The sequence below is a fragment of the Branchiostoma floridae genome, chromosome 13, assembly GCF_000003815.2.
Source record: "Branchiostoma floridae strain S238N-H82 chromosome 13, Bfl_VNyyK, whole genome shotgun sequence".
In the NCBI taxonomy this organism is placed as follows: Eukaryota; Metazoa; Chordata; class Leptocardii; order Amphioxiformes; family Branchiostomatidae; genus Branchiostoma; species Branchiostoma floridae.
The window spans coordinates 18,820,616-18,841,443 of record NC_049991.1 but is presented as its reverse complement, the minus strand read 5'-3'; the positions used below and the strand labels follow the sequence as shown (position 1 = coordinate 18,841,443).

Here is a 20,828-nt window from a genome sequence, read left to right as displayed (position 1 = left end):
AAAACAATTTTCCAGCGGAAAAATTTCTTCAACTCTAAGCTAACAGGTTAGTGGCCTTGGCCAGCTGTTGTGACAGTGTGTTCTCCGTTGCTGTGAGTTACTCTTTTCAAGTGGATTCTCACACGGTATGGTGATCTAAGCCTGCGTGCCTGGTACGAACCATGTTTATTTTGGGGCTCTGACACAACCTGCCCTGCGACTGACAAACAAACATACGTGTACTGGTGTCAGTTTACGATCTGATGATGTCATGCTGACCACATGGTGACATTTGATATGACAGTATTGTTATTGGCCACACAGTCAAACCTGTACAGGTGACCACACCTGTATATGAAGACCACCTGGCCAATGATATACAGCCAACCCTGTGTATAAGTTACCGTCTCTACATAAGGACCACCTGGCCAAAGTGACCACTTTTTGGTTGTCCTTTTGCCACAGGCATTTTTTAAGAAGCCTGTCTATACTGAGACTACCTATCAACATAGCCCATATTTGATTAGTCCCCAGAGGGGTCATCTTGGGAAGGTTTAACTGGAAAACAAGAAATTTATGACATTTTTGAAAACAGATACCTGCATGAGAGCTAAACACGTGTGTCACCTGTAACCACATTGGAAAATGTCAGATTTTCATGTGATTTGCTCATTTGGCATGGAGATATGTTGGTCTTACCAAGAAAATGAGAAATTCATGATTGTGTAAAAATACAACCACCTGTTAATAAGAGTCATTTTTCTGAAGAAAACGAGAAATTACAAAGACAATGAGAAATTGAAGATTGTGAATACTGTGATTGTAATTATTGTGATCGTTGTAATTATTGTGTTTCAAAATTACAAAGAAAAAATTGAGAAATTCAAGATTGTGTGAAAAAAAACCAACCACCTGTTATGAAGTGTTATGTTTCTCAGGCCCTACTGATATATCATTATATGCTAGCCTCCACATCTACGTGCTTTGCCTGACCTGAAACAGCAGACAATTAACTGGATAGTGAGTGAGTGTGGGTAGTAGAGACAGGTGTTCGGCTAAGTGGTGTCCACTTGTGCTGTAGTTTGTTCAGGCACAGATAACGCTAGTTCATCCGTTGTTTAAAAACCCAGGTATTTAGGGAAGTCAAGTGTATGGACGATGGTTCTATACTGCAATAGTTTGAAAATATTGTAATTTGAAACCAAAGTCTGTCGTCTTGATATCCCCAAAGACTACTACCCTGTTTTAAAGCAGCAGATATAGGTTACCCCACAGATAAAGGTGAACTAGCATTACAGGTACACCAGATGTTTAGGTCTGGACCTGAACCCAGGCAATTTCATCATGCAGGTATTTAAGGTACACAGTCCAAAGCTGAGGCCATACAGGATTGATTTTCTGGTTGCCATTTTAGGTCACAGTACATTTTAGCCTGCTACCACACTTTCAACACTGTTTGTAATGTGGTACCAAGTCACTACTCTCCGAGCAGAGGTTTGGCTCCAGCTGTTTTTTTTTTTTTTTTACTTGTTTTTAGGCATTTTATCTGGCTTTCTATTCTGTGCTATTTGGCAGGAAGACCTAAAGAAAAAAAGCACAAAATAGAAAACCTGGTAAAACTAAAAGCGCCTAGAGCGAGTAAAAAAATAGCCGAGGTCGAACCTCTGCTTGGAGAGTAGCAAGTCACCACAAATCGTGACCTAAGTCTTTGTAAATGAAGCTGCCCTACATTGAGGTCAAGTATCTTCATTGGATGTTTTAGTAATTAGGACAAATTAAACGTCCAGTTAGTACTTGTAACAATTTCTTTTAAAATTTACTTTGTATCAGCTCTGCGGTTTCTAGAAACCAATAAATCAATATTTATTGAATAGATTAGCTGACTTGTGATGGAACATTATTAGTCCTTATGGACAGTCATTGCACATTACGATTCTGGTAATTTAGAAGTACCTTTTATTCAGGCATGAGGAAAAGGTACTTGGTATTTAATGCCCAGACAACGTTGTATTAGCTTTGTGCTTTCTACAAACCAATAAATTGATTGAATAAATTTGCTGAGTTGTGATGGAACGTATTTAGTCTTTATGAACAGTCATTGCACATAAAAACTCTTTCAAATTACCTTTTATACAGGCACGAGGAGAAAATATTTGGTATTTAATGCCCAGACAACAACTTAAGGTGACCGTTCCTGACCCCTTAATCTGCTGAAAGTGTTTCACAAGGATGTAATATGAGCTAATGGACTCAGGCTATTAGCTTCTGAATGAGGGGCAACAGTCGAACATCAACATGGCAACACCCTGGATAAATATTTCTCTAAGTGGAGGCCGCTTGGCGGCGTGACTTAACAACATAATGGCTTAGCTGTTGTTGTTTTTCTTTGCAGGTGAAGAGCTGAAAAAGGTGCGACACAAAACAATTCCTGGGAGACTGGCGGAGGGAGGTGCAACTCACCTAGTGTGGCTGTAGTTTGTACGAAGATTTGTGTAAGTAGCAAGTAGTCTGATGATTACGTTTTACATTGCATCTTTTTTCAGTTGTATAGCATAGAACCTTAAATATGTGTAGTTTGTACTAGATTGATGTAATAGGATCAGTATTCTGATGTAACGCTTTGACTGTGGCTTGCATTGTAAATGGAGCTTTCAAAATTGTAAAGCCTAGACTAGAGTCTTCATTTTAGCTTGCTACCACACTTCTTTCAACAGCTACTAGCTGCATGCTAAGGTCTCACGCTGTTTGCACTTTGGTAGCAAGTCCCCAGAAATCGCTACAATTGTGTATTTGCAACAAACTTGACTTGACTTGTCTTGTCTTGACCCAGGTTGTGAGATGGCATACCAGAACAGAGGGTACCAACATGACTCCTTCCAAACTGCTGCAGTCGGTCATAGTCACCACACTGCGCTTCAAAGCGGCTCTGTCTAGTAGTTAGGCAGCACTTTTGTGCCCGTTACAATTGTGTATTTGCTACAAACTTTGACTTGACTCTTGACTTGACCCAGGTTGTGAGATGGCGTACCAGAACCGAGGGTACCACCATGACTCCTACAGTGGGGACGACTATGAGCATGATTACGCCCAGCCAGACTATCCGCAGCACGGACCAGCAGTGGAGTCCATCCCCATGGGCCACAGTAAGTTCTCCTCCATTATCTTGTGATTGTATATCATTCTTCAAATACAATTCAATCATTACAACTGGCTAAAAGAATAGAGATTTACTTCCGGAGGTTGCAAGTGACATCCATCACTCTTCTTCAGGGTCAGAGTTATTGAATTGACATGTTCAATCAGTTTTACTAGTTTGATGTATTTGCATTGAATTGTTCTGCCAGTTCATTCTTGTGACATAGGTCTAGTGCCATCCATTGTAGTGACTGCTGGCTCAATGCTAACCACTCTGAGGATGTTACTGAAACGAAAGTAATAATTTGAGCAAGTGGTCACTACTAATGAATTTGTTGTCAGTCACTGGCAAGGGACATAAAATTCTGGTATTGCAAATATCATCATTGTGATATTTTCTTTTCCTTTTGCAGTGAACCAAGGTTATGAGGATGACTACGACAGGAGATCAAGAGGTGACAGACACACCGTGAACGACGTCCGCGTAGATGTGGACAGACGAGGCTCTTACACAGATGCAGACTATGATGATGATGATGAAGAATACTGGAGGAACAGATACAGGGAGGAGTATGGGGGAGGCAGAGGGGGGAACATCGCCGATCAGCTCCCCAGCAAAAGGATCGGTAAAGAACCAATTTTTATTTACGATGTATACATAATGTATAGCGATGATAATGTAACACTAGTTCACCTTTATCCGGTGGGTAACCTATATCCGTTGAGGAATGCTGGAGGATGATACGGGGAGGAGTACGGGGGAGGCAGGGGGGGAAACATCGCCGATCAGCTGCCTAGCAAAAGGATCGGTAAAGAACAAATTTTGATTTACAATGTACATGGCAATGAATGAAACGTCAACTCTCATAACTCATGTACCTTAAAACCATCACATTAAAAAGCTGAAACTCATTGAGTCAGAAACTGGTCTGGATGGCCTGAAACTTTTCGCAGCAATGAATGATAGATTGTACTGGATCCCAAAAGGATCGTTAAAGAACCAATTTTGGTTTACATAGCTAGGGGCGCCTAAGCATTTGCACGAACCTTATGAAATTCGTCGAATCGCTATGTGATATAGTTCAAGTCTGCAGGCCTGGAAAAGATAGTATTTGAACTGTCTTTGATTGCTTGCTACTGCTATAATTATACTTCTATCAAAATCATTTTCTGTGCACATTAACTGTTAGAAGCTCTGTCATATCATGCTATTGCAAGACTTATTGAATCAGTTAACTGCAGTTTACTTCCTCTCAGTTCTTTTCCTTGAAACTGCTTCACATCACTTCAAACTAACCTTTTTCACCGCCATTTACTTTTGAATTAAGACAATTACATTGTACTAACCATGCTGGCACAAATGCTGATTTTTTTTACTTTCTCCATTTTTCACTACCTTGCTGGGCACACACTGACTGTAGGTCGCACAGCTTCTGATGCCTCAGTAGAAGGTTTGCAAATGTAGCTGTCTGTCCTGTCAAAGTCTACACGTTGACTAATTTCTTTTGTCTTAGGCCCTACCAAATCATTTCCTTTGTTTCGTATAACGTAAAATTAAATTTGCAGTTTGACTTTCTATTGTTTTCTCATTGATAGCCTGGGTATGACAGAATTTAGAAGTACTTTTTTGGACCATATATCCATGGATATCGTCATTTAATTCTACTGCCCTTACTATCACTTTTTTCTTAGAGAAAATAGTTATCATTTTCATAAACTGGTACCACGACATGACCGTGGTCTACCAGCTTTGTTTTCTGTAAAGTATTCAGTTAAGCATAATTTTTAAAAATCTGTCTGACAACCAACAAATCCAATTGGTATGGCTCTAGTACAAAAAAGGTCAAACAACTCAGGCTGGATTTATCCTCTCATAGAGTGTTGAACATTTCAGATAGCATCAACTATCTTTCATCAGCTATCTGAAATGTCTGACTCTTCATCAGATAATTTATCCAGTACTGTTGCTTGATTTATTTTGTATTTTGTTATGTTCTACTTAATGTCTAACCTTGAACATCATGGTCTAATAATTTTTTGTTGTTGCTTTTTTTGTTCGTATTTTGGCTGTCTACCAGTTACAGTTTTGGTTACATCCAGTTCATTACTGTGTTACATTCATTCATAATTGTGTTACATTTCATCCCGGAAATTTCTTGAATTGTGGATTTTTTTCATTTATTTCTTGAATGTGCAAGCAACACAATGTTGTGTTAGGCCTGTGGTAATGCCTGGAGTGTGTGCTTGCCAAAACTTTCCAGTTCCCAATAAACCCAGCGTTCTTGCTAGCTACAAGTACAAAATAATTAATGTACTGCACCATATGGCACTCTGCTCGTAAAAATGATTCAGTCTCACCCCCTGAAACATCTTTGATTTCAACCCTCATTAACTCGCCCTTCGCACCTCATACAAACCCACCTGAGAACATAGGTTGCTTAACCAAATCATGGAGGCTTGGGAACCTGTTTTTAAGGTTGACATAATTAGATCAAGAAACCCTGAGTAGAAACACATTTGATTACCACGTCTGATGTTTTCTAAGTCAGGATACTGTTGTAAGTCCATTTTGTCTGGGTGCTGTTAACATTTGGATTGTGTACCTGGCGAACAAAATGTGGCGTAACAGTAACACACCAGTTCAGTACCTGGAAAGTTCAGAACTACCTTCAGGTTTGTAAGCTCTTGGCTAGTGTCCTATATGGGTCCTCTTACTACGTCACCAAATTTAGTACTTAATTCTTTGGACTGAGGTACAATTGTAAGCTTCAGTACTCAATAGTGACTAGTTTGAGCCCTCTTCGTTGTTCTTACTACTTCACTACTTCACTACATTTTCTAACTGAGCCATGATGATTTGTGCCAACTTAAGATTGCGTGTAAAATACTCAATTGTGTAGTTACAGCCTCTTGTTGCTCTTACTACTTCACTGTAGACTTAAGTTTCTGACTGAGGCTACTTTAATGATGAGGCAGTTGTAGGAACACACTTCCAATGATTTGTGTCAACCTAAGATTGCATGTAAGATACTCAAGTGTGTAGTTAGAGCCTCTTGTTCTGACTAAGTCACCAAACACTTTATTTTTCGACTGAGGTAGATTGGGGCAGTTGTACACACACATTAACATCCATTGGCATAATACCGGCAGGTTTACTGCAATTTCTCAAGCAATACTAATTTGGCAAATGATCAACGCATCATTTTCTCCAGTTACATGTTGCTGTTACAGCTTACCTTTCAAATTGCCACTTCTTCCGTGTATCTTTTTTTTGTCTCGTCGTGCTAAAAACATAATATTGCGATGAACGTGACAGTGTGTTCGTCCCACGACGAGCTCGTCTGCCCTGAAAATGAACTGAAAACTTTTTGCCTTGTTGTCTTCGAATGCACTGTTATTGAAGCCTTTTTGAAAATGTGTGAAATATGTGGATGTCTGAAGTGTGCATACCTCGGAAATTACTGTTGCTGCGCTAGTGGATCACCAAAAATTTATCGTTTGACGGTATAAGTATTACTGCCGGTATTATGCCAATGGATGTTACTGTACAATGATAATTTATGCCAGCTTTAGATTGAATGTAAGCCACTCAATAGTGAAGTTTAAGTCCTCTCTCTCTTACTGCTTCACACTAAAATCTTCTGATCATTTTTCGACAGGTACGTTGGGGCGGTCGTACGCTCACGTGGCGGCCAGCATGTCGGAGGACCAGGTTTGTTTGTTTGTTTGTTTATTAGGAATCTCCAGATAGAAAAGACTGGTTAACCAGACTGTATATATCCTATTGAAACATTCACCATCTAATTATAATGTAGAAGTTCGCTTTCGCATCAGAAAAGAACATGCAGAATACTGTAAATGTATTTAAGTTTGAGGGTATTTAATTTCGCGGTAGCGGGAAAAAGGACTTTTCGCAGTGGATTTTAGTTTGCGGTAACACCATAGACTGCAATCTAATATCAGTGGTTTTAAATTCGCGGTGAAGTGGTCACCGCAAAAACCTCGAACATTAATCCACCGCGAACATTTCTGCATTTGCAGTAGTTTGATGTATTCAACTAATGGAGATTCCTAATAAACAACATGCGATAATTGGAGAGGTTTTATGTTTATCAGGTCCTGCGGAAAAGGTCCAGCATGAGGCGGCGGAAGTCGCGACACCAAACCGTGAGGGCGGGGCCGTCCGCGCACGAGGCCGTGATGAGTCCGACCGCGTACATCGCGGATGAGATCATTGCAGACGAAGACCTGATGGAGGATACAGAGGCCGCGAGGCTGCGTCGGGAAGAAGCCATCAAGGGGATGGCGTCGGGCATGTCTGCCAAGCGAAAAGTCAGGTGAGCACGCGGTTGTGTGGATTGTCTTTGGCTAAAGCTTTTCCCCGCTAAGACTGTTTGTATGTGTGAATAGTAGGGGTAGGCACTGGTACAGAAAATTCAGGTCGCGAAGAAGCCATTAAAGGGATGGCGTCGGGCATGTCTGCCAAGCGGAAAGTCAGGTGAGCATGTGTTGTCGTTTGTTTGTTTATTTTGCACATAAAGAACAATATTAAAAAGTAAAGAAAAGTTATAAAAGTGCGAAGACCTCATGGAGGATACAGAGGCCGCGAGGCTCTTTCGGGAGGAGGCCATCAAGGGGATTGCGTCTGGAATGTCTGCCAAGCGAAAAGTCAGGTGAGCATGTGTTTGTTTTTTGTACATAAAAACAATAACAACGAAGTAGAGAAAAGTAAATAAAAGTGCTGGAGGAAGGGAGAAGCTAATACTAAATCTAAATACAAGTGTGGAATATATAAGATGAAATAAAGAATAACAACAATTGAGAAATGTCAACTAGAGACGGGACAAGGCTTCAGGCATGTCTGCCAAGAGAAAAGTCAGGTGAGCATGTGTATTTGTTTGTTTGTTTCTTCCCCACATAAAGAACAATAACAACAAAGTATAAAAAAGTAAAAGTGCCAGAGGAGGGGAGAAGCCTACATGGCATGTACAAAGCCCTCCACTGAACTAAGCTAAGGATGCCCTATTGTATAGACTCTGAGAAAAGATAATATATAACAGTTTATGATGAGTGTCAATTGATAGTTTTCAAATTGTGTAATTGGGTATGTCAATGTTTCATATAGGAACATGTAGGGTTTTGAGGCAGTTCATTTTCCGTGTTTACAGTCAGAAAATGCTGCACATCTTACCAATCTTTCTCACCTTGCTTTCTTCCGTATTGTGGGTCTTTATCACATCAAAGAGACTGACAAAGCCCTGTTCCCAGGACAATTTGACACAAATGGAAACAGCCAGGCAGGCCATATAATGTTACAGCTCACAAGAATATAATAATAAAGTTCATCTTTGTTGGCACTCCGGTCTCCAAGCAGATCTTCGGGCCCCGGGGCAAAATTGTGACTGTGACAGTTTTTGACTGGGGCAAAATGTGACAGATAACACAGCCTTTGGGGTATTTCAACCATACTAACTATAACAGTTTTTTTGTTTCTTCTCTTTGATTCTAGGGACCGAGTAGAGAGAGAGTCAAACAAGAGGAAGATGAAGAAAGTGGGAACGTGCACGATATGGTGTTCAAACCTGACCTATGTAAGTTGGACCTGCTTTTTTTTATGTTTGTCTGTAACATTGAGGGTCATATAGCATTGATCATTTACTTACAAACATTGGTGATACAATTTGCTTAAAGGTAGAACAACATTGCAAGTAGCAATTCTAGTTTTGGTAAGGGTGGAACGTTTTTAAGGTACCATCATCTCATTTTCTTTTTGCCTTTTTATGTCACATAATTTTACTAGATGCTTACGACTTTTTGTAGAATTGATGTATGCAGATAGCAACACCAGACTCTTGTTGAAATTTAAAAAAACGTAATATTGACTTTAACTATTCCTGTCTTCTTTATCAAACAGGCATGGCGACACTTCTTAAGCAAGATTGCCGAGCTTCGCTACATCTTCGTCTTGTGGCGCAGCCATCTTAAGAAGATCGAGGGGTTCTTCGGCACGGGCATCCTGTCTTACTTCATCTTCTTGAAGACACTTTTCCTGCTTAACGTGCCGCTGTTCGTCCTGAGCTTCTGTTTCATCACGATTCCTCAGCTGGTGTACCAGCCCAGCCCTACCGTTAACAACGCCAGCTTCACCGGGATTGAGCTGCTCACTGGGGCTGTAAGTACGATAAGTGTCACATATATGTTACATAATATTTTTTACATTATATACAGCACTGGCCATATCACGACATATCAAGGTATACAGAAATACAGTCCTACAAAAAGACAGCATACAATAAAGTCATAAAAGTGAACGAGCATTTTATAAAACCTCATGTTGCTATGCAGATCACTTCTTGGAGTCAGCAAGTAGATTTGAGTTTTTTATGTAGAATCTAAAAGTTCTTTGCTCAGATTCCATTGGGAAAGGCACTTTGCACTGATTTCATCACTGTGACAGTAAAAATAAGTACCTACATGTAGCTTCAGTAACAGTTATCTGTATAGGACGTTTAGTGGTCTGGAAGCCCAGTATTTGAGAAGAGCAACGATTTGAGCATATCATAGAATCCATATTATAGAATCCACATCCATTTACACAATGGGTGCTGTATCAATACAATGCCATTTTCCCTTCCAGGGTTGGTTTGAGAACACAGAGCTGTACTACGGCTACTACACCAACACCACCATAGTGATGAATCCACCCCTGCAGTATAACATGCAGCTGGCTTACCTGTGTGCGGGAGGGGGGTACTTTCTGCTGTGCCTCATCATACTGGTACACAGGTACGTGTAAATGTAACATGGGGAAGTGGGTTTTGGGGATTTGGTACAGATTTTGGGTACCTTGGGTAGAAAAAGGGACAGATGAAAACTTCACTACTGTTTAAACAGTAACTGTGGATTTTGTCACACTGAAACATACGAGGGTGCTTCAAAAAGTAATGTCACTAGTTTTATAACAGACTCATTTTTTCATCGAATGAGTTGAAATTTGGCACAAAGGTAAAGCCATATCTTCTTTTGAGATTGAGATAGCTCACTTTGTTGTACACATTTTTATGAGTGACCGACTTGAGTTCTAGCTGACCACACCCTTGTTATCCCGTAAAAGAAATTAGAGGTTCAATTTATGTGCAATTGATAATGTCCCTGACTCACCTGTAGCTATTGTATGAAGCTGAAATTGCACAAGTATAAAGTTCTATTTCTTCATAAGGCACATGCCAATGTTCACCTTTGAAATCCAATCATGTTTTCTTTTTTCGTTCCTTGGGTGAAGTGAGGTATGACCCCGATCATCAGTGTCGTTAATCAGGGGTGGGCTGATTAAAGTTTCTGTAGTGTTCTTTTAATAAACAGAAAGAAATCAAACTTTGCACACTTCTTGGTCTTGAAACAACCAATAAGTGTGCCAAGTTTCGTATCTTTTGGTTGATGGAAAATTAGTCTACAAAACCTTTGATAGATAAACCACGTATTTGGCTATTAATCAAACTGCCTGTAATATAGTAACTCGCTCCTTTCTAGCAGCTGTAAAAGATGAACCATTGAAAGATCAGAAATGAAAATTGGCATGTGACCTATAGAGACATTCGTTATTATACAGGTGAAATTTCGGCTTCCTCCAGTAGTTACAACAGGGTCAGATCTAGAGGAACTGATCTTCTGACAAACTTCCAGGGGTATGGTTATCTTGAAATCAACTCAGTTGCTCATAAAAATTTTAACAACAAATTGAGATATTCTAATCTCAAGAGGATATATGCCTTTACCTTTGTGCCAAATTTCATCTCATTCGAGGAAGAAATGAGCCTGTTATAAAACTAGTGACATTACTTTTTGAAGCACCCTCGTAGTTTAGCTATATTTTACATTTATGTACCTCATACTTGCAAGCCAAACTTTATTAGGTTGGTAAGAATTCTTGGGCAAGAAGAAAATATTGAATAGAAAATATTGGCACCTATTTTATTTTGACATTCCTCTAAGCCAAGTTGAAGCCCTTTAGAATTTAGATAAAGTGGTGCTTCTGTTGTTTGATCAGTCCATAGATTAATATTTGAAAGGAAAAATTTGGATGTTACAGAAAGGAAAGAAAAATCTTTAACATATGAATTACTTCTCTCATGTTCTTCTTTAGAATGTCTAAGTCTTTCCGGACCAACTATGTCGAGGCGAGCTTCGTGAAGAGCCAGTTTGTGGCCAAGATTTTCACATGCTGGGACTTTGGCATCACAGAAAAGGAAGCGGCCAAGCTGAGGCACAAAAGTGTCTACACGGAGATTGTGGTATGTCTGTTGTAACCATACATAACCTCAGTATTTTTATCTGTATCTGTGTAAAATATAGCCATATAACACACCATGTTCCTCTTTCACAAAAGTGTCTATGCAGAGATTGTGGTATGTTTGTTATAATCATACAAAAGTCATGTACATACTTCTGGACCAGTATTCTGTATATGTATTCTATATAGCTGACATAACCGCTCCACCATATAATACACTAGGTTTTCTGGCACAAAACTGAAATTATCCAGGTATAAAAACTGGAAGATCTGCTGCAGTACCATAATCAAGCCACTAGGGGGCCTAAAGTCTGATAACTTCAGGGTCTTATCAGCATGTATACCCACATACCAATATCAAATTCAATCCATTCAAGTTTTCTAGAGTTATGCTCTCTATTCACAAACATACATACAGACACACACACAAACACATGCACACACACACAACACACCCATACACACAGAGACACACACAAACATGTACACACACATAATCACACACACACATATAATCATATACAGATACTTAGTACAAAAACACTCTCTCACACCCACAAATTATTTGATTCTTATGAAGACTAAGCTATAGCCGGATCAGGGACCAGCAGCAGTAATTGTTATAATCAAATGCTAGCATGCTGGATACTACTACTGTAACTTTACTACATGTACTCTACCATTCTGTGTCCCACACAGGAGCTCCTTGCGGAGACACACAAGCAGGCTCAGGAGTTGACCGGGGGACAGCGGTGCTGCCGCGTGCTGACGCGGCTCTGTACCTGGCTGCTGTACTTCGCTATGCTCGGCGGGTCCTGCTACCTGGTCTTCTTCATCGCAGAGAGGCTGAACCAGGACATCATCAAACTCATCAGTGATGTTAGTACTCATTATCCATAACTATGGATTCAGGTACAGGTCCAGAGGATCAGGTTGAGGTCCGGACCTGAGCCTAAGCCTAATCATTGGTAAAAACTTGTGAATGGATGATACTAGTATTCAAAACAATGGTCTGTTTTGCTGCCAAGTAATCTGTTTGGTGGAGTATCCAACTCTTATGGCATTTTAAAATCATGTCTTTATGTAAACGATACTGACTGCCTCTGTTAACTTAGATCAAGTATGACTGTAGAAAGTTGGTAAAAATCACTTTCATCTCTCCTCTACTTCACTCTTGTTTACCTGCCCCCAAACATATGAACACCTGCTGATATAACCTGATTTTTTCAGGTTCGTTTCTTCAACGGGTTCAACAAGAAAAAACGGTATTGGTACCCATCCCTAATATTATTTGTTGTTCTCTCCTCTTTAGAACCTGGCAGCCGGAAGTGCGACCACTGCCCTGACCCTCCTGGTGATGCCTCTCTGCATCTCAGCCATCAACTTCCTCCTGCCCTTTGCCTTCAGCATCCTGGGGAGTCTGGAGAAGTACAAGTACCCTCGGCACGAGTTGTACATCAGCATCTTCAGGTGAGACAAATGTAACTTCTTTAAAAAGGTATAAGGTAGGTACCGGTAGGTACCGTTACCTGTCCCATAGCCTTCTTTTAAGATCGTGAAGGATTTCTACCGGTGCCTCAACTTCCTTCCTTAAATCTTTTGCCTCCCCAACTGAAGCCAGGTGCTCATTTTTGAACCCAGTTCTGAGCCAAGCACCCAGCAGTTACTCTACAGGACCCCACCTCTTTACATGTCTAAGTTGCCTCAATATCCTGGAAAAGTATGAGTATCCACGGTACGAGCTGTACATCAGCATCTTTAGGTGAGAAGGGTTACAATACCTCACTGTGTGTTCAGCACCAAGGACAGGTCTCTTCATTAGTTCAGTGCCCAGAAGTGGTCCACACGGCCTTGCATAGAGTAAACTTATAGTGTATAGATAGATATATAAACAAGCGAGTATTTTATGGAGAACTGTACTCCAATCAGACTTGTACTTTAAATCAAAACATAGAGAGAAATCTGGGTAGGAGATTTTTTACACACTAAGAGTGACTTAGCACACTTCAGAGTCAGAATGGAACGTCATATGGGAAGGCTAACCAGAACATCTTCAAATAAAGATCATGCAATCAGAGTTATTCTAAGCTTTGCTAAAAGAGGCCTGAAGATGTGTGAAAGCTTTCTGAAAAAGGCTAAATCATCATTTATTTTCAATTTTGTCCACAGAACCATCCTGCTGAAGTGGGCCATCCTGGGTGTGCTGCTCTGGTTCTGGTTCAACAAAATCAGCAGGTCCTCCAGTGACCTGGTGAGTCTACATTATTCACTAGCTCCTCACATATGTAACTGTCTTCCAAATTCAATACTGTAAATGCAGAAACTTTCGCGTTGGCAGCTTCACCGTGCACTTCAACCACCGCAAACATTTTTCCATGGCAGTAAGAGACTACAGTGCATGGTGCTACTGCGAACTCAAAACCACCGCGAAAAATTCTTTTTCCCGCTACCGCAAAATTAAAGTCGAGTCTTTTTTTAACAGGATTGTTCAGGGCAAGATAATTAGACCACTTCAAGGCAATAAACTAAGAAGTTGGAAACAGTTGTACTCGGAGATAGCAGTGGACATTAGTTTTGAAGGCTGATAAGTTGTAGACAGGAGGGAAACAGTTGTCGTCGAGGGAGTTCCATAGTTTTGTAGTCCGGGAAATAATTAGCTATATTTCTGTCAGCAGTGCTCTTCAGCTGAAATGTTTCAGAAATGCAACTGTCAGTAACTGTTCATGGTTTGCTACAGGCTAGGCTGAAACTCACTACAAGAATGACCTTAGTTAGTGGATTCTCCTGTTGATTCGACAGATGAGCAGGCAGACAGGCATTTGCCGGTGGGTTTGGCAACCTGTTTGCCTGACCTGTATATGACTTTTTATGGTGAAGGAGGGGTGTGCAATACTTCCTCCACCCTCTCGTCTACAAGAATGACCTAACAATGTTTGTCCCGTCCATTTTCAGGCCTGTTGGGAGACGTATGTAGGCCAGGAGATCTACCGCCTGGTGCTGGTGGATTTTGTGTTCCTCCTGCTGACCACCTTCATCTCCGAGTTCATCAGGAAGTAAGTACTCACGGAACCTTTTGTTTCTAGCCAGACAATGACAATGTGAAGGAAAGGTTTATTGAATTATTGTGTTGAAATATTGATATTCAGTTCTGTAGCAGTTCAGAGGAAGCATAATATCCAGAACAAGTATGCGTAAGAAAATCATTCGGATAGTAATTTGAAACTAGAAAAGCCTAATAGACTAGAAAGTCAGTGTTACACAATTTGAAGACTCAAGTGTAGCATCAGGTACATGTATATCCGCCACCCCAAAAGAAAGCATCCAATTGCAAACATATCTCCAATACAATGCTCCCTATTGCAGTGTAATGCATTCTAGGCCTGTATGATATTATAATGTATATAGACTTAAAAAAAGCTATATTCCTGTTAAAATCACAGAACCCACTAAACATTATAGACGTGGGACTTTTCATCAGCCACTGCCTCCAAAGAAGAAGTCAAACCTCCCAGTAAAGAATGTAGTATCATGCACATAGATAGCTGTCAGAGTGTATAGAATTAGACACTTGCTACTTGCAATTAGCCTACGGGCATGGATTTACAAATAAACAAATATATAAATATATATATATATATATATATATATATATATATAATATAACCTGTGCATACCTGGTGGGTGGTGTGCTGCACTAGATATCTCTCAAACACATGTTTTTTCAAAGTGGGAGAATTTTGTAATCCATGATATTTTATTTATTTTATTTATTTATTTATTGAAAATGACAACAAGTCATTACACTGGGCCAGCCTAGGCAGTCTATTCAAGCTGATGACGGCTGACCCACAAAGATACAAGAAACAAATCTAAATTACACATAGGCCACATAGGCTACGTAAGCTATGAGGAGCAGATGGAAGGTGCTGTAAATCGGTTTGTTGATGTTAAAAATGAATGCAGAGCGTCTGAGAGTTTTTGGTTTGTAGCAGAGTTTTGACCTGGAGAACCATTAAGGAGGACTCCGGTTGAGGAGTGATATAAAATGTTAGTGGAGGTTACAACAGAAACGAGTGCAGTAAAAAATTAGGGCCTTTCAATACAAAAGAAAGTCTGATCATGGTGGGTTGTTAAAAACAGCTGTTCAACTAGCAAGAAGTTGGCTGCACCCTCATCAATCTTTGAAATTTCTACAGCCAGTGACATGATCAAACTAAACTATTCTTACTCTCTCCCACTCCCTCCCTCCAGCTTGTTTACTCAGTGCTGCTGTAAGAACCTGGGGAAGCCGGAGTTCGACATCGCTCGCAACGTTCTGGATCTCATCTATGCACAGGGGCTCTGCTGGTACGTGTTGCACAAATATAAAGTGACTGTCACCTTTACATTTAATGCTAGTAGCCAACTATACCTCCAACCTCTGGGAATGGAAATATTTTTTAGGATAAATACATTACAGATGAATCAAAAAAGAAATTGGAGACATTACAGCAGGACTGTCTCCAGGTCATTTTCTTGTAATGAAGTTGTCTTAGATGAAAGCTGTTGAGAATACGTGTACCTCTAAAACAACATGGCATTGGCACTCTCCTCACTCACTCACACACACTCAATATATCCAGTGTATCATTCTGTTTGCTGTCAAATGAGAGATAGATGTGCTTGCACTTAGATGCAGAGGCTTGATGGATACTTGCCAGAAGCCCATTTCTTTTAAGTTGGCACTAAATATGTGCGAAAATAATTCTGCCAAGTCACATCTGTCTGCCACTCTGAAAAATAAGCAATCCCTGTATGCATCATCCCCAAGTATAAGATACACAATTTTGCATACCTTGGGGATGCTGCGCCAGAGAACTGTCAAATACTGTTTTTAAAGGATCAAACCTTGAAGATTACTGTGAGATTTGTTTTAATCTTTCCTGCACTTCCTCTCCTGACAGGTTGGGGGCATTCTTCTCTCCGCTGCTGCCAGTCATCTGCATGTTCAAACTTTTCGTCTTCTTCTACGTCAAAAGGGTAAGTCAGCATGAGATGTGTTTTTTTTTTTTTTTAGATGTGTTTCTTAGCACCGATAGAAACTGTTCATTATGCACTGATGGAGACGACAGACAAGCAACTGGATATCATATGGCATGGTAGTCAACGTGGCCAATATTATAGCCATGACATTAAGGTTTTGATGTTAACAGTAAGTGTTCTATTTTTTTGTGTGTTTTATTTATAGATCAGTGTGGTGATGAACTGCCGTGCGTCCAGTAAGGCGTGGCGGGCGGCCCAGGCCACCACCATCTTCCTCAGCATCCTCCTCCTCACCTTCTTCATTGCACTGGCTGCCGTGGGATACAGCATCTTCGCGTAAGTCTACTCATCATCTCACTAACCCCGCACATACAACATACATTTGTATAACCTGTAATGCTTCTATTCACCATTATCTGTGGGTAACCAGTGTAACAGAGATACAGATTACATCATTTAAGTCCTAGTCAATCTATCAAGTTTATCACATCATTTCATGGTACAACTACAAAACATATAGTGGAGCAAAAAGCTAGTTTGTGGTCTGTGTCCATCAATTATCTGTTATGTATTATTTTTGTACATAGAGCCAATGTCATTTTCTATGTGGTTTCAGGATCAAGCCCTCAGAAGATTGTGGACCATTCAGGTATGTTGTGTTTAAAAAGGGTATGGGGGGGGGGGGCAATGGATGTAAGGGGGTGAAGTCCAACTTGGATGCCATCTCTGATTGCCTTGTTTGTATTCCCCCAGGGGGCTAGCTAACAAGCTACTGGATGGACCCTTTAGTCTGCTACAGGTGCCTTATGAACTGTCAGAGTGTGACAAAAACAATTCTGCTCCTCTTATCCCCCCTCTCCTGGGGCTTAAGTTATTTGAGTCTTTAGGCCACAATTGATAACCCCTTACACCTCTTTAAGACTTTAAAAAAATTTTTGTTTGATGTTTTTATTACTAACATTAGCCCTTTTAATTGTAATTTAAAAGGACCATATTGAAAATATGTAATAGCACTCTCCCTTGTAATGTATCACACAATTCAGCCTATAGGCTGAGATGTTTTTACAAAGGAATCATTCTCATTCTCATTTCTACCCCTAGGGGCCTGGCTAACAGCTACCAGTCAGTCCTGAACCTGTTGGAAACGTGGCAGGGGCAGGCAAACCTGAGCTGGATCAAAACCGTGGTGGACATCATCGGGTCTGGGTACTGCAGGGCATTCGTACTGTGCATCTTATGGTGAGGCTTGTGTTAGCATGGAGTTCCTATATGTCTTCATTCTGGTAGTTTACATTTATTAGAAGTCTTACAAGTCCTCAATACCACTACAGTTTTAGGAATAGATATAAGTATTGGAGACAAGTACAAGTTGTAAAAAGGGTTCATTTTATACTGTGAAAAGTTCAGTTGTGATGGCAAATTACATGAATTTAATTTTGAACCACTTTCCAACTCAAAGAGTAGACTTTTGTAAACTAGTTCAACTTTTCCATTTATGGTAAGACTTGTCTAAAAGATTTTAAAAATTTGTGTCTTGTACTCCCTCTTTTAATGTGGTGCTTGAGTGTATTTTCCTGTGAAAGCATGCATCTTTTTTTGTAGTTATGTAGATGTGTAACGTTAATAATTATGATGTATTTTTTGTACAAATATGTATCTCATTGAATATGACTCGTTTCATTGTTTCATTCTTGTTATTGAAGCTTCAGATCAACAGATATGTGCAATAATCTAGTTATTTGTCTAACTGCAATCTCCCCCTGCTGCAGCCTCCTGGTGTACTACTATGCAAAGGTGTCGGCCAGCCACAAGATTCTGGTGGAGCGTCTCAAACACCAGATCTCAGAGGTAAACCGTCGCAACGCACTTCTGGTACAAAACTGCTGACAATTTGATACTAAAAAAAATGTTCTCAGGAGGTCACCTGGTATGGCTTCTTGAAAGTTCATCTGTGATGGTAACAGTCATTTTGAATCAGACTTAAACTGTAACTTCCAAAGAATTGGACTTTTGCCCTAATCGCTTCTGGTACCTGGGCAGTTAACACTTTGAGATTGATTGATCGATTCTAATTTTACTCACGAGCAAAGTACATGTACTTGATTGCTCATGCATGACTATTAAGAAGGACAGAGGCACAGCATAAAATCTCCAAGCAGATGGTAGAGTGAAAGCAAGGAACGATAGCCTAAAAGATGGATTGTTCTACTCCAAGTTTACAATGTCATTTGATTTTGATTTCTTCATTTGGTATTTGTTATTGTTATGCTGTGGGCCAACGACTCTCTCTCTGTAGTCAGGGGCTGAATTGTGACGGGCTTACAATAGGCAGGGCTAAATCATAACCAGGACTGCCCTAATATAACCAGAACCACATGTACATTCAGTATGGTACCCATCTATCACTAAACTCTTCCCTCATCTGCACCACAGGAAGGGAAAGATAAGCAGTTCCTACTGAAGATGCTCCAAGACGCCTCCCCTAAGAAGACCGGATCCCAGAATCCCGACAGGAAGTCGGCAAGTCCACAGAGACCAACGTCGTCGGGGGCGACGCCCGCCAACCAGACGGGCTCCCCAGCAAAGTCACCTGACCAGGGGGGCAAGGATGCGTTCGCCATGGCGATGGCTGCCAGGCAACAGCACGAGGCTGTCGGAGTCCCGCCCAAGGATTATTGAAAGGGACCAAACTGATTGGTCGAAAAAAAGAGGTTTCCAGTAAAACTTCAAAACTGTCCTGTGCCAAAATTAATTATTGAAGGATATGGGGAAAGTAAAGATTATAGACACAATGATAAATGTTAGACATTCAGGTAACGAGACACACTAAATAATGTTTACTCAAGCAACTTGATATTAAATGATTTTGGAAACGATCAGACATTTCACTGAGTTACTGAGGACAGCGGGTATGCATGCTGTCTGAAACATCTGACCGTTTCCCAAGCCATGTCCAGTTACTTGAGTAACTGCGCATGCTATAAAGATAGACTTTGCAAAATCAAGTTTATGTGGCAGCAGGCTCTGAAACAGTGATTTTAGAATTTTCCGCCTCAAAAGCTAGGACAAAATTTTGCAATTGTTGTCATTTGTAAAGGAAAACATTTAATTAATTTTCCAAGGACCAAGAGATTGGGTTGTGATGACTACAGACAAACTACATTTGTATAGAGTTCATGTAGGACCTTTTCTCCAAAAGATTGATTTTAGAATTTCCAGTCATACCTTTTCAACAAAAAATTTGCAATCAAATGTTGTCATTTGTAAAGAGGAACATTTATACATTTTCTAATTGTACATTTTATCATTCATAATTGTGGAAAATCCCACCCAAATATGCATTTTTGATACCGAAATGTTGAGAAATAACATTTTCCTCAGAAAGTGAAATGCAGGAATGTTGGTGCATCTCAGGAAAGTTGGTGGTTTGAAAAGCAATATGACATTATTCTGTGGAAGTACCACCTGCAGTGCCATTGAAATATGCCAGAGGGCGATGTTAGTATGTGCCATGAATCCCTGAGAATTATATAAATTATGTGCAAACAAAAAATGACTTACATGTAAATCCTACCACCCAAATTTGGGTTTAGTTTTTAAAATGATATACTAGTAATCTGAAGTGAAATATTATGTATTCTCTTCATTTTGTCTTTGTATGCTTGAATGAAACATTAAGGTACTGTATATTGGGAAGAAATGTAGAATTTTAAGCTGTCTGCAAAATTTTAAAAACCTACTCTGATAGGTTCCTGCATTTATATAAAAGAATTTTAACATTTTTATGCAAGATGAACTCAACTTGTTCTGCAAAATTATATAGTTTTAAAGAAAATAAGACAAATTTTGAAAATATTGACCTTGCAATTTAATGCAGTAATGAATTTGCTGATTGTACATTTATTGTTTATAATTATGGACAAAGTTATATGGAACCCATATGTTAAAGTAACATTGTAATGTTTAAGCATTAAGTCATTATACATAATACATTTTACAGTGTATTTCTTGATTGTTATAACCTTGGAAGATTAGCCCGTAAGGGCTAAAAGGTTTCTTAATAAATAACAAACAACAACAAGATGATATCACTTGATTTAGAGTATAATTACAGATTATCTATTGGAAAATATAATACGCAAGAGATGATTTAACTTTAAACTACAAGCAGAAGTTACCATCTAACTTACAATTTGTGCAATAACACTTAACTTCTACATACACTTACATTGTATGTTACAGAACAACTGCTCTATGATTTTCTCACTTTGTTCGAACAAAGTTTTAGCACTGTGCTACTATTGTACAATTTTTAAAAACATTTTCTTTCAGTCAGCAAACCAGTGATTGTAGGAAGATTATTACCATCATGAAACATTAATCTATTTTTAAACATTTTTCA

At 39.7% G+C, this 20,828-nt stretch overlaps 1 protein-coding gene across 4 annotated transcripts; it reads left to right on the top strand.

Annotated features, from left to right (window-relative positions):
• Positions 1-2,839: 2,839 nt before the first annotated feature.
• On the top strand, positions 2,840-20,031 carry LOC118429192 (transmembrane channel-like protein 5). 4 transcript variants are annotated; one of them, XM_035839645.1, is made up of 19 exons: positions 2,840-3,122; positions 3,528-3,740; positions 6,774-6,826; positions 7,231-7,451; positions 8,624-8,705; positions 9,029-9,286; positions 9,752-9,900; positions 11,258-11,405; positions 12,104-12,283; positions 12,717-12,874; positions 13,574-13,655; positions 14,357-14,457; positions 15,656-15,751; positions 16,348-16,423; positions 16,632-16,762; positions 17,043-17,075; positions 17,528-17,665; positions 18,196-18,274; positions 18,860-20,031. In XM_035839645.1, the coding sequence occupies exons 1-19, from the start codon at positions 2,999-3,001 to the stop codon at positions 19,103-19,105; spliced, it is 2,568 nt and encodes an 855-aa protein (XP_035695538.1). In that variant the 5' UTR covers positions 2,840-2,998; the 3' UTR covers positions 19,106-20,031. The 4 variants fall into 4 exon arrangements, with proteins under 4 accessions (XP_035695538.1, XP_035695540.1, XP_035695539.1 ...); XM_035839647.1 differs by lacking the exons at positions 2,840-3,122; positions 3,528-3,740 and adding an exon at positions 3,848-3,923; XM_035839646.1 differs by lacking the exons at positions 2,840-3,122; positions 3,528-3,740 and adding an exon at positions 4,102-4,565.
• Positions 20,032-20,828: the final 797 nt, after the last annotated feature.

Excerpts from the sequence above, each read along its gene's own strand:
- LOC118429192 (XM_035839645.1), top strand. The coding sequence starts at position 2,999 with ATGGCGTACCAGAACCGAGGGTACCACCATGACTCCTACAGTGGGGAC. Across the intron at positions 3,123-3,527 it reads GTCCATCCCCATGGGCCACA|TGAACCAAGGTTATGAGGAT; the intron begins GTAAGTTCTCCT and ends TTCCTTTTGCAG. Across the intron at positions 13,656-14,356 it reads GCAGGTCCTCCAGTGACCTG|GCCTGTTGGGAGACGTATGT; the intron begins GTGAGTCTACAT and ends GTCCATTTTCAG.